Source organism: Tachysurus vachellii, chromosome 25 (assembly GCF_030014155.1).
Source record: "Tachysurus vachellii isolate PV-2020 chromosome 25, HZAU_Pvac_v1, whole genome shotgun sequence".
In the NCBI taxonomy this organism is placed as follows: Eukaryota; Metazoa; Chordata; class Actinopteri; order Siluriformes; family Bagridae; genus Tachysurus; species Tachysurus vachellii.
The window spans coordinates 4,795,212-4,809,447 of NC_083484.1; the positions used below are offsets into that span (position 1 = coordinate 4,795,212).

At 40.8% G+C, this 14,236-nt stretch overlaps 1 protein-coding gene across 2 annotated transcripts; it reads left to right on the plus strand.

Moving 5' to 3' along the window:
* The first annotated feature begins 515 nt into the window (after positions 1–515).
* rdh10a (retinol dehydrogenase 10a) lies at positions 516–13,956 on the plus strand. 2 transcript variants are annotated; one of them, XM_060861434.1, is made up of 6 exons: positions 516–1,474; positions 2,323–2,552; positions 9,530–9,628; positions 11,192–11,337; positions 11,741–11,872; positions 12,438–13,956. In XM_060861434.1, exons 1-6 carry the CDS (start codon positions 1,186–1,188, stop codon positions 12,559–12,561), a joined length of 1,020 nt encoding a protein of 339 aa, XP_060717417.1. In that variant the 5' UTR covers positions 516–1,185; the 3' UTR covers positions 12,562–13,956. The 2 variants fall into 2 exon arrangements, with proteins under 2 accessions (XP_060717417.1, XP_060717418.1); XM_060861435.1 differs by having other exon boundaries at positions 518–1,474; positions 2,326–2,552.
* The last annotated feature ends 280 nt before the right edge of the window (positions 13,957–14,236 follow it).

Below are 14,236 nucleotides of genomic sequence, written 5' to 3' on the forward strand. Positions count from 1 at the left end.
TTCACTTCTAAAATGATAACATGTGCATTTCTATTTTAGTTCAATTGATAATACATAATACTATATATATATATATATATATATATATATATATATATATATATATATATATATATATATATATATATATATATATATATATATAGTATTAGTATTAGTATTAGTATATATATATATATATATATATATATATATATATATATATATATATATATATATATATATACACACATTATTAAGATCACTGTTTGGAAATGCAATTTTACGTGCTGAATATAATTAAAGTATGTATTTATGAAGTATTTGACAGATTAAGGTCTAAACTCAGGTCCTCACTCAGACTTGTATTTCACCAGAAGAGTTATCTCAGATTTATGTGCGCGCGCGCTTCCTCTTTCCAGTCAGGCAGTGACGCGGCCAGCCCGCAGGGGGTCCTCGCCACAGCGCTGGGCGGGTTTAAATGGTGCTCGCGCGCTTGATGTAGCGAACAGCAGCTGGAACTGGCGCTCAGTCGCAGACGCGCGCGTACACGCACACACACACGCACACGCACGCACAGACGCGAGACAGGCAGCTATCACACCTCGCGCACCGGACCGTTCAGCGCGAGACTCCGCAGGTTCAGGAGTTAATTCGGTTTAAAAGCGATTTGACTCGTTTTTTTTTTAATCCGTTTCTGAAAAGAAAACGTTGTTTATTTATCATTCAGTACTTTTCTGTAGTTGAAGCTCGTTTTCTGGTCAGTTAGACTGAAGTTGTGACAGAACGGGATGTTTAAACAGATCCGTGTCATTAGCCGTCGGTGCTAATTTCGTCTTTATTTACACTTATTTATATTCACTTTGTGTTGTTTACGAGTTAATTTGTGTCATAATTTCACTCCGGTTCCACTCACGTATAGATCCAGTTGTAGTGTTTTTAATAAAAGAACATTTTAGGGTCTTTCTGTAATTTGTGTTTAACGCGTCCTGACAGTTAGAGGTTTATTTGTGTGTTATATTTGTACACAAAGCCCCAGCAGTGTGTTCAGTGTAGTGTGTTCAGTGTGTTCAGTGCAGTGTGTTCAGTGTAGTGTGTTCAGTGCAGTGTGTTCCGTGTGTTCAGTGTAGTGTGTTCAGTGCAGTGTGTTCCGTGTGTTCAGTGTAGTGTGTTCAGTGTGTTCAGTGTAGTGTGTTCAGTGTAGTGATGATGCTCGGCTTAGTGCTGGAGTTCATGCTCGTGCTGATGAAGGTGATGTGGGCGATCGCACTGGCGGCTTTCCGCTGGGTCGCGCGGCCCCGTGAGAAGAGCGTGAGCGGGCAGGTGTGTGTGATCACGGGCGCGGGCGGGCAGCTGGGACGTCTGTTCGCGCTGGAGTTCGCGCGCCGCCGCGCTGTGCTCGTGCTGTGGGACATCAACAGCCAGAGCAATGAAGAGACCGCAGAGCTCGTGAGACAGATCTACCGGGAACAGGAAACGCACGCGGACAGAGAAGGTAAACACACACACACACGTGTTATAACTGTATAACTGTTCTGTAACTAGCGTGTAACATGATGCACATTAAAACTTTAGTAATAAACACACACACTCTCTCTCTCACACACACACACTCACACACACGTGTTATAACTATATAACTGTTCTGTAACTAGCGTGTAACATGATGCACATTTAAACTTTAGTAATATACACACACATACTCTCTCTCACACACACTCACACACACACTCTCACACAGACTCACTTGACTGTTACTGCAAATGTTATATGATATCTGAACGCACCTTGTGCATTTAATCCGGTCCATAAAGCACTGTAACGGTTTTCACGGGATGATGCCTAGTTTTAAAATATCACGGTATTATCACGGTGAATATTTAAAAATAAATCATTTTTTTTATTTGTTTATGTTTTAGGAGGATGTTTATAGAACAGCTTCTCTATAAACTATTTTATATTGTCAGTATTTATTACATCGTCGTTATAACGTAGAAGACAGAGTCGCTGTGAAGAAGAAGTGTTTAGCCAGAAACAGGTCATTCATTTGGTTGATAAAGATACTAGGAGGCAGCAGAGGTAGGGTTTAAGTGCACTGGAGGCCCAGAGGCTGTCTGATCAACACCATGACGTTCTGTGAACCCATAAGATGCTTACAGGTTTATTACACTGTGAAATTCAACACACACATTAATGTCATTGCGGATGCTTTAAAATATTGCAATTCTGGAAGGTCACTATCACTCACACAACAATATTGTAAACCATGCAAAAGCTGAATATTCAAGTGTGTGTTTGAGAGCAGGTAAAAATCAAGCGACTTCTGTGTGTTTGCACGTCAAGCAGGCGGTGTGGAGGAGGTGCAGCCGTTCAAGCCGCAGGTGTACACATATGTGTGTGACGTGGGGAAGCGGGAGAGCGTGTACTCCACAGCGGAGCGAGTGAGACGCGAGGTGGGAGACGTGGACCTGCTGATCAACAATGCGGGTGTGGTTTCTGGACAGCACCTGCTGGAGTGTCCAGACGAGCTCATCGAGAGGACCATGGTGGTCAACTGCCACGCGCACTTCTGGGTGAGTCATACATCATCAGTGTGAACAGTTACATTGCAAACCAAACCATATTTTAAAACATAGCGTCCAGGGGTGTAGCCCGTAAACTTATGCGTCAAGAGCAAAATGTAGCACAGAGAGTTACTCCTTTAGAAAGGTAGATGATGGAAACACAATGGAAACTATTCTATTCATCACACTTCATCTTTACATTTGGTTGGAAATAGAACTGCCATTTCAATGTTACTGTTTATTACGTAGTCTCTGACCTGTTGTGAGTTACGTCTCATTGCTTTTATTTGCGGTATTTGTGCTTTCCTCTTGAAAGGATGTTTGCCTTTTGTTGAAACCAAACGGCTGAACCTAATTCCCTTTGTCCATTTGCAAAAGAGCAAAGACGATCCCTCACGCGGCCACATCACAGAAAACGAAATGTCGACGGATAACTGAGACTATGGTCTTTGGAGCGTTTCTAACTCTAGCTCTGTTTGCTTTTATTAAGCATGCGTAAAAAGTGAGTTATACATATGCATGTAAGAATTCCTTCATGTCGGAATAATAATATTAAGCAAAGTAGGCATTATAATAATTTTAAATAATAATACACTTGTGTTTTTTTCCCGATAACCGTCTATCACACCCTAACTACTGGCACTTAAAGTGATCTTTGAATAAGAATTTCGAGTAGGTGCAGAGAGATGCACCTTAACTGCGACGTTTTTACTGTAAGTCGAGTTTTTGGTATGATTACTTCTGTCAAGATTATATCAGATAGTCAAGGTTCTGCTACTCATGAAAAAAATCCTACATGATAATGTTTGCTTTTAAAAATGCCCACGTCTGATAAAGTAATGGTCTGCACGAGCTCTATGTGGAGGAGATATTTCCATTACATTGTGTTAATCAAATACCATTAAGCCCTTTGTTTGGAGCCAGGAGCGTATTTATAACAAGGTTGGATGTGCAGGGTGTGTGATGGGTGTTTATTTGTGCATTTTTTTTGTCTCAGACGTCCTCTGTATCCTGTTCGGGAGGAGGCTGCCCAGGCCTCTGTTTGTTGTGGATGTTAGGTGGTGCACTATTTATCTATTATTGTTCTGTTTGGGACATGGCCCATGACTTTAGGTGTAAGTGTTGTGGGGTGGATTTGGAATAACAGCATTTGCCATTTATATAACTGGCATGGTACCATATCGAACAGTACACTTAACATCTGTTTGATTGGTTGTTCATAGTACTTTGTATGTGTACACTGAACACATACCGTTTACAGCACTGTGTGTGTGAGATCGCCAAACCCCAAACCTAATAAAAACTCCAGATTGCCTAGCGTGTTAGGTGATTGTGTCAACTGTAATGTTTTCACATCACCACATGCACGTGACGATGAACTTCATTAATCAGAACAGAGTGGGTGCGTCGCCGCAGCTCAGAGGCACAAAACAATGCACAAAAAAAGTTCCCACTCAGCAGACACAAAAGGCTGACCGGACGGCGTCTCACAGGAACTTTCCCCGCTTGTTAATTAAAAGCCCACTGGTGGGGACATTTGGAGGTGGCTTTTTTATCCCTAATTGAGCTGGTGTTGGTAAACAAGTGTGCTTTCTTTCTCCCCCGCAGCGCCCTGTGGAGGGGGCAGTTTGTGCAGCACCATGCTGAGATGAGCTCACACGTTCACAGGGAGGATCTGTTTGTTTATCGGTCTGACAGAGTTATTGATGGGCCATTGGAGAAGAGTGTGAAGGTTCAAAGAATGGCAGACACACACACACACACACACACTTCACACCTCCACAAAGTGATCTGAATTAATCGAGTGATGTTGATTGCTTGTTACACTGACTGCAGTAGTTGTCTCCTGTTTTATTTAATGAACTGTCTCAAATCGCATACTGGGTTTTAGTACTAGTTTACAGTGAGTAACTCAAATGCACTAGATTTATAGACTGTATATAGCACTAATCCTAATCTCTCTTGTTAGGCACTCTGTTTTACTTAGCTTAGCTTGTATACTTATAATAAAAGAACCTATGGAGAGACACTTCAATAAAGTCAATGCAAGCGAACTGTGAACGTTTATGAAGCCTCATAAATAGCCGGTAAATCTTTTCAGATTTTTTTTTTTGCTGCATTTTTAGATTATTATTATTTTACTAATGCTTTGTCTATAGGCCTTTTAAACATTAAAAATAAGGAGTGTCTTTTTTTATTGTCATTAAGCACAGACGATGAAAGGATACTTTTGAAAATGACAGATGAAATTATATTTCGAAAGGAAATAAAATAAAGAAATGAGGGACAAAAGGTTTATTGCAGACATTCTGGGCTTAAAATGTGCAGTTGTTCCTGAAAAGGTCAATTTAATGACCACACAGACAAACAGTAGTAATAACTGTATAGCATTCATTTTTATTTACAATGTCAGATTCACAAATTGAGCTTTTTTTTTTTTGTTTTTGTTGATCATTCAATGGTTATAAATGGAGCTAAAACATTTTCAGATTATAAGTGTTGCATGTATGTGTAGTTTGGACTCTCATTAAGGTTCTGCTTGTGTTTTCATAAGCACTTTGTGTTGTGGTTGTGAGATGAAAGCATTGTGTGATGAATGGAGACGTGAACAGGCCACAGAGCAGAGGATGTGGTTGGTTAATACCACAAAACCAGCAGCGCTTTCTCTCTGACACACACTCACATTCACTCACACACGCACACACACACACACACTTGTAGTAGCAATTAGTCACTACACGTGTATTGGACTTTTTTTATTCCCTTTTCCGTTTTTTTTTTTATTCTTGACCATGTACGCAACAACATTTGCTAAGAAATTACTGCTGGCTCTTGGCTCTTAACTATAAATGGCTGACAGGATTTTTTTCAATGCATGTAGAGAAAATTGTAGTTGTAAACGAGTGTTATATAGTCAAGTAGTTAAATGTTAACAGTGTTAAATAGTTATTTGATTTGTTCGATCATGTAAGGTAAACTGCTTTGTTACAGAAGCCACACAAAACATGGTGCAACAGCAGTGATTCATATACCTTATGTCCCGTATGTCACACACAGCTAAGCAGAGGGGAGATACAACATGACGAAACTAGTGTAGAATGATATCTTCACATACCTATGTTTCTAACATGGAGGGTGAAAGCAAACTGAGACCAATGTAGCCCTACAGATATTGACCTGATACCAATTCTCAGTGTCCGATCTGCACATTCCTAGTTTTAGATTTCAGTTTCCATCATCCTCAGTCTAAATAACGAGCTGCCTCAGCTCTGCAGCTCACAGCCGCCGTGTTTGAAACAGCAAAAGCGAGACAAGCCCGTTAACCAGATGGAGTTCGTCTTTACTACCTTATGGGAATGGAGCAGGAGGCAAAAAGGAAGTGATGTCATTATGTGAGTGCCCCGAGGAGGCCCCACTCTCTTCACAGACTCTAAACGCAGCTGCACAAGAGAATCACGGCCAGCACACACACACACACACACACACACACACACTCACAAACACACACAAACAGAGAAAGAAAAGTGGTAAGAATCGTGTGTGTGTGTGTGTGTGTGTGTGTGTCTTCCTTCCATCTGGTTGTATGTGCATGTTTTAATTTGTGCAGAAGAAAACCAGAACAAAAGCAACGGATGTGAAAGGCTACGCTGTGCCCCAAACCGCATACTATTCTACTATACAGTACATCAAAATAGCACCTTATTGCTGTGTTATTGTTGGTGTCCCAAACAACTACGTGGACCAACTCGTGCTGTAGAGATTCGGCAGCGTTTCATGAGCAGTACACAGCTCGTTACTTTCCTGCTCCATAAACACATACATTTGTTCACTTGTATGAGCCATGGGGTGTAACAGCAAGTCAGCGTTGTCTACCATGAAGAATTTTTAGGATGAATTTACTCAGAGAAAAGCATAATGGGGAAGCGGGTGCAGTGTTAAGCCGGGCTGTAACGGCGAGCCGCTGTCTGACCCACTTCCATCACAATCGCTTATTGTTCAGATTAGTTTGACGAGATGCCAAGCAACAGGAGCCAAATTCTCCAAGCGGCGCTCTCACCGAAAAAAGATCCGACCAGGCAGAAGAGTCTCGCTTCACGCTTTTCAGCTCCCACACCTGTGTGTGTGTGTGTGTGTACAATATGGCTTTAAAATGCTCCCAGTGAAGTTTATTTGAGTTTTACTGCCAGGTATGATGTGATTATCAATACTTCTTTCTTACTTTGGAAGATGATTAGACCGGACTCAGTGTTTTTTGTTTTTTTTAATACCACATCGCCACCAAATCCAATGCTCAAAAGCGACTCGGTGTAATTCAAACGATTGCTTTATTTTAGAGCGTGCATTCTTATATCGTATCGTATTCTATAGCAACAGCTCATTCACAGGGACTTAAATGTCAGATTCTCCACATAATTAGACTAATAATAAACCGAATAAAAACATGATATTTAACATAATAGTAACATATAATTGTGTAGGTGATTTTATTTAACATTTCTTGAATGTCTGCAGTTTGTAAACAGGAAAGTTTCCACGACAGTATCTGTATCGTGGCGATTTGTGCGTTTTTTGTCTTCTGAACTTTAAATGAAAGATAAAACTCACAGCTGGATGTGCCGTTATAGGAGAAGGATATAAAAACAGCTTGATATTTCTTTTTGCATTATTTTTACAGCACATTTATAACCGAAGAATGAAACAAACACCTGATGAAGAAAAAGATGATTAGCACACACAACATTGTTAGTGAGGACGCATCGGTTTCTCCTGCTCAGGGTTTTGTTGCATCCGAAGCCAATCCCAGGAATTGCTTAAGTAGACTTTATTTATTAATAGACTTTAAATATGTTACACACAGCCTGGTTTTTCTATAGAAAATATTTCTAACCTTTCTAAAAATAGAGAGCAGCTGATAGATGACTAATAAATATGTGAGGGAGGGAAAGTGAGTGTGTGTGTGTGTGTGTGTGTGTGTGTTTAAAACTAAAGAAATTCCAGTAACTTGTGAGATTGATGTTTTTAAAGGCTGTGTGAGCTTGTACCATCCCAAACGCGTTTATAAACGCTGACATCACTGAAGCGCTTGCTCTGCTCTTCTTCACTCCACTGCTCCCTGCCTCCATAAATCCACCGCCTTCACGGCTCCAGACAATTCACCGTAAACTGATTTTGTAGTGCTTTCTGTCAGCACGGTGCAGACCCGCCTCGCCTGTCCCACTAACCGAGCGTGTACCTTGTGGACGTTTTTCAGCTGTCATATTTGATTGCGGTTTATCTTCAGATCGTCGCGTACATGATCATTTAGTGGCGATAAAAACAACTATAAATTCCTCAACATCAGTGATTTGGTTTATTTACAAATACACTGACTTTGAAAAATGTTAATCAAAAGATATTTCAGTAAACTAATACTGCTACAGACCTAATTCGGCTCAAAAACTTAGGTCAAAAACTACAATGCAATATTAGCTTGATCACATCTATGATCACTCTATTACTATGAAATGTTTAACACCATGTACGCTAACAATGCCATTTTTTTTTGTACTAGCAATGCACACTTGTTGAGAAGAAGAACTATCGGTGTCGATCACTGCGTGATTCCTAAAAGCCAAATTCGAAATAAAAGCTGTAACTCAAACTAAACGCATATCGCTTGGCAGTTTTTGCACACGGCAACACTTTCTTCACTGGACACTGGAATCAGTTCACGTTGGCTTCAAAGAAATATATTATGTAGTGTACATTAAGGAAATACGATGATTGTCAAGAGATCTACTTATAAGCTGCTTGATTCACATTCAGCTTCGGGTGAAGTTGTGTTACGTGGTGTAGTTCGTGCGATACCATGCTTCGTAAATCAGGCCAACTAACTGATAACGGAATGCTATTTTTCTTATCAAATTTTATTGACTTTGTAAATTGGCTCTTGAAGCGTTACACTAAAATATTCATTTTCATTGGCTTGAAATTTCTGGCAGTTTTCCGAGTAGGAAACCCTGATAACAACGCCCTTTCATACGGTGACGCGGAACGACCTTTCACTTCACTACACAAATGCAAATCATGCACAGAGTAAACAAAGTATGAATGACCATGTATCAATTAGCCACACGTGTAAAAGTACAACGAACCAAGGCCAAATATATTGATATATTATAATGTAAATCCAGCTTGGGACCTCAAAGAATATTTCTATAGTGAATACATACAAGAGAAATAAAACAAATTGAAAAAAGGTTAACATCTTTATAAGCATGAGTAAGTAATATGCAGTTTATATCCGAGACAGCAAATAATATTTTTTCGGCAAGCTTGTGACTGATCGGCACACAGCCAAAGCTAAAACGTACTGGTTAGCTACATTAGACTGGCTGCTCTAGTGCAGAACTACAGGAGTCGAAAATATTTTCATTTTTAAGTAAACTGTCGCTTTAAGCGTTCATAAAGGGGAATGTCCTTCTAAAGACTTAACTTGGATGTTTGCCTGCGTTTGTGTGTGTGTGTGTGTGTGTGTGTGTGTGTGAGAGAGTCTGAGTTGTGCTGTGTGAGGGTGGTGAATGAGAGTGAGTTGTTCTCTTGGCTGAAATTGTATCCTGCAAACGGGATTGGTGTGTGTTTGTGTGTGTGGAAAGAGGAAACGCTGGATAAACCAGAACCTTTCTTTCACTCATGTTTCTTTTCCAAGTTAAACGCGTCGGAGTTGTTTCCCACATACGTGTAAACGAATCTCTCGGGTACATGCAGGAGCAGAGCGGTCACTAACAGCCGTCACTCCCTCACTCCCTCCGTAGGGCGAGTTTTGTTTAGAATCGGTGAATTATTATAAGAGGGAGGGTAGAAAAACACACGGGGATCAAAGCATTTTGGCAGAGATGAAGAATGCAAGGAGAATAACCCCATCTAATAATCCCCCCTAACCATCTTCTCCCCCCCTTCCCCTCATCTTTCTGCCCCCACAACCACCCCCTCTTGTCCTCTTTCAGACCACCAAGGCTTTTCTTCCCAGGATGTTGGAGATGAATCACGGCCACATCGTGACCGTCGCCAGCTCACTGGGCCTCTTCAGCACGGCAGGGGTCGAGGTCAGTGCTCACGGACACACACACACACACACGGCAGCTAATAATCATAATAATGATGAAGGCGTTCATACAGAATCAGCAGGTTCATGTGCAAACAAACCACATTTCACCAGTGCAGCTGTCTCACTTTCTATATGCACTGAATGTGACTAACTTTATCAGTCTATACGTGTTCACTCCGTCTTTCTCTTCTTGAACACAATCTATCTAATCTTTTAATGTCTCTCTGCCACTTTCTGCCTTTACTTTAATGTCCTTCCCAGTCTCTCTCTTTTTGTTTCTCATTCCACCTGTCTGTCACTTTCACTTTTTCTGTCTCTCATGTTCTTTGTCTAAGCCCTGTATTTCTCTTTCTCTTTCTTCCTGCCTCTTTCCATCTTCTTTTCCCTGTTTCTCTTTTGTGTTTCAGTGTCGTGTCTCTCTCTGTATTAGTCTCCCTATCTCTTCCACTTTCTCACTGTCTCTCTTTGCCTCAGGGGTATTTGGGCCTCACTGTATAGAACGATCCCACCAGCCCGACCAACCCCCATCCCCTCCATCCCCCAAACACACACACACACACACACACACACAGACATACAGTAAGCTGTTTGTCTACACTATGAAAGCTTCCTATTCTGTCATGTACATTCATGATCTGTCCTTTCATTCATTCATTCATTCACGCTCTGATCCTCCTCTCCACTTTCCCTGTTCTGTCGCCGATTCATGCCGAGTGAGTTAAGCTGCGTTAATGAAAAGGCCCGGCTATAGTAATGTGTGGTGGTGTGTTCAGCTCCTCAGCTCGGTGTTGGTTTTCCTCTCCTTCAGGGAAGCGCTGCTCCTTTGTTGTGTTTTTACACTCAGCTTCTTTTTTCTACTTCAAAGGCACTGTTTTATTGTTTTTTATGGCCCAGGATTAATACAGTGACTCAGAGCTGCTGTCGATCTGTGTGTGCGTATGTGTATGTGTGTGTGTGGACACACTCCAAGCTCTTTATCCCCCTGTGTGTTTATCTACACGCATCTGTGTTTGGCTGAGCCACTTTCTGAACAGCGGACCACATCAAAACCGTCCCTGCAGCCGTGCACGGCAAAGAATGCTAATGAAACCGTACACGGCTCGCCGTGCCATCACACACAAACACAGCCTGAAGGCGTACAGCGCCGTACACCTTTTTTTAGGACACAAACCATTATTGTATAAATGGGGGTGGAAGTAAAGTGGAATTTAGTATTACTAAAGACTTGGCTATGCCCCAAATCACATGCTATCTGTGTGAACAACTAGATCACAAAATGCATCCAGTGCCCTTTTTATGTAGGAAGCTGTGTGGAGTCCAGTAATGTGAGGTTGTGAACACAATCATCTCAAACTGATAACACTGAGCTGAGCTGAGCCGAAGGTTGGCCAGCTAACTAAACATTTAGCATCTCGTTCAAAACCTGCACTATGTGTTTTTCGACACAACACATCGCACCCTAAGCCATTACCACTTTGACCTACTGAATAGAACACAAGTGCATGGTTTGTTTGTTGTTGGGTTTTTATGGTTTTTATGTTTGTTTAATTAACAATGGCAGGATTACTGCGCCAGCAAGTTCGGAGCCATCGGCTTCCACGAGTCCCTCAGCCACGAGATCAAGGCTTCAGAGAAAGATGGAATCAAGATGACACTGGTGTGTCCATACCTGGTGGACACAGGCATGTTCAGAGGCTGCAGGATACGGTAAATATCCAGTCCGTTCATGAGCCTTGTGCCTCGACATGTGACGTCTGCACTCCGATCTATTGAAATAATCAACAAAATGTTTTTATGCTTTGACAGCGCTGCAAACCTGAATGTTAATGCTGTAACCTAAAGTTATACTAACATACTGTTATTTCAAGCCCAAAGCAAGACATGTTAACATACTGCCATGTGTGTAAAAGCATCACCATCTGCAACAGTGAGCAAATTTCATAGCTGAAAACTCAAAGTGATGCCATTAAAACTGTCCTAAAATGATCAGCAGTGCTTAAAGTCTGCCAGAATCAAGACATCATTAACATTCAAATGTATTCTGTGACAGATTGTCCTTAGAATTTGGCTCTCATGTGTCCCCCTCTGTCCTCTCCTGTTTTTCTGTTAGTAAGGAGATCGAGCCTTTCTTGCCCCCACTGAAGCCGGAGTTCTGCGTGAAGCAGGCAATGAAAGCCATCCTGACCGACCAGCCCATGATCTGTACACCACGCATCGTCTACACTGTGAACTTCATGAAGAGGTGAGCACGAGCCCACAGACGTTCATGCTAACATTGTCGTCAGACGTACATTAGCTGTATGAGTATCGCGTAATAAGTTAGAACATGTAGAATGTTGAAATACTAAAATGCTCCAATGCTGTCATTGGTAAGACAATCAGTGAGGTCATTAATATTGCTGTTAATGAGCCTTAAAGCGAACAAAAAAAATTCTAGCCAGATTTACAAAACTTGAACACTGTCTATGTTCAGCGTGCACTAAATCTTCCAGTAAAACACACACACACAATAAAGCTTCTTCCTTTTATAAGGTGTCATTACTCTTCATTTCTAGATATTTTTGGATTGATTTCTTTCAAATCATTAAGATTAAAGAGCTGAGTGACAGCAAATATATAATATTGTGTATATAAAACAAATTTACCAGTAACATGGAACATTTGACAGTAACAGACGACATCAGTCAAGGTTCATGTTATACATAAAGGTAAATATACTTGTGAGCTCTCAGGATAAATCTTTTCAGAATATTCCTGAGTTCATTGTTTAGATACAAAAGCATAACATTATCTCTCTTGTGTTTTAGCATCTTGCCTTTCGAAGCCATTGTGTGTATGTACCGGTTCCTGGGTGCCGACAAGTGCATGTATCCGTTCCTGGCTCAGAGGAAAGAGGCCATGAACAACAACGAGGCAAAGAACGGGATCTAAACAACTGGCTTCACGAAACGACGAGGATACGACCACTGATAGAGAGAGAAAGCAACAGAGAGACTGGGAGAGAGTTTAGACTGGTGCACTTGCATTAAGCAGATGCAAACGTTTACCATATTGTTCCTCTGGAACTAAGAGCGCTGTGGACTACGCTGAGGATTTCCTCTTTGTGTTTGTTTGTTTAGTTCGTTTGAAAGCAAAGCGAGTTTCTATATACCGCGTCATTAGGCCTGAAATCATATGTGAGGTATTCAGTAATTATTTACATCATGTAGTCACCAGCATTATTTAGCGTCTTTGCGAAAAATACAGTATGTTACTGTACGGGCAGTAAGAAACCCCCCCTATGTCACTTTGTGTTTGTAGACATGCACTGTAATTACGTCATTTCTCTACACTGCCATTATTGTTGTGATTAGCCAAAACCGCTGCCCCACCTCAATTCCCGGAGCAACGCTTCATCTCTCGGACACACGGATTAAATTCAGACACACACAGCCGATGCCCGTGGATCTGTCTGAACGTATCGGCCCTTTAGCGTCCATCACAATAGCACAGACTGTCGTTTGTCACTTTCTGGCTGCTGATGCAAATATTCCTGTAAATATGTGTTATTTTATTTTTCTCTTGACAAAATATTCAAACAACAGCAGACTTATCTTCCAAATTCATCCTTTAGTAACATGGCAACGTAGAGGTCGTTAAAATATAAAACATATAAGTCATCGAAATGTTTCGAAAGCTGGGTGCTAATGTTGTTATAGCAAGAATGAATGCTAACAGTGAGGGCATTAATGTTATCACCAGCAACGCTAATCAGTAATCAATAATGTTAACACCACTGATGTCATTTATGTTATGATCATTGCTGGAATTTCATTCTGAAGAGACTTAATGTGTCTTGAAATGAACTGTAGGTCAAATGTCATTTATTCAGCAAGCTTCATAAAAAAAACTGATCTTTTTTGTTTAGGCAGGTTGAGGTGTGTCTACATTTTATTTAAAAAAAAAATCAGTATATATTTTTATTTTTAATCACTGAAAATGCAAAAGAAGCAGAACATGGACTGAACTGTGTGTCTACCACATCTCTGTCATACATTTCAACTTCTATCAGATATCAGATGTGGCTCATAATTTGACGATTGGGCTTCGGATACTCTGTATGTCTACGACAAGATTCACTGATGGATTTGATGCACCTTCCAGTAGGTGCCGTTTGTTCACAGTGACGAGCCTGAAGTCGCTACCTCTTCATGTCTGCCGTTTGTTGACAGTATGCCGTTTATTTTGATGCCTCTTTTTGTAACTTTCAGAAGGAGCCGCATGCCATGCGGATCCGATGTTTAATTTCTCTGCCTAACTTAAATTAATAAACTGATTTAGATTGTGCTTCATTGTCAATACAGAACGTCCTTCAAAAGACAATGTGACGGGGAAATAACATTCATTACACTAAACCCTGACTGAGGAACCAGGGACATTAAACGTATATTACTTCCAGCTCTATTTTAGACTTTGCAACAAACTGATGTACACTTGCTGTGCATTGTGGGTAACAGACATGGCCACTTGAATAACACTATATAAACCCTCACAATAACTACTAACAAGATGTCTCATTAAAACGGATTTTATTAGTTCTAGCGTTTGGTCCAGACCCTTAAAATGG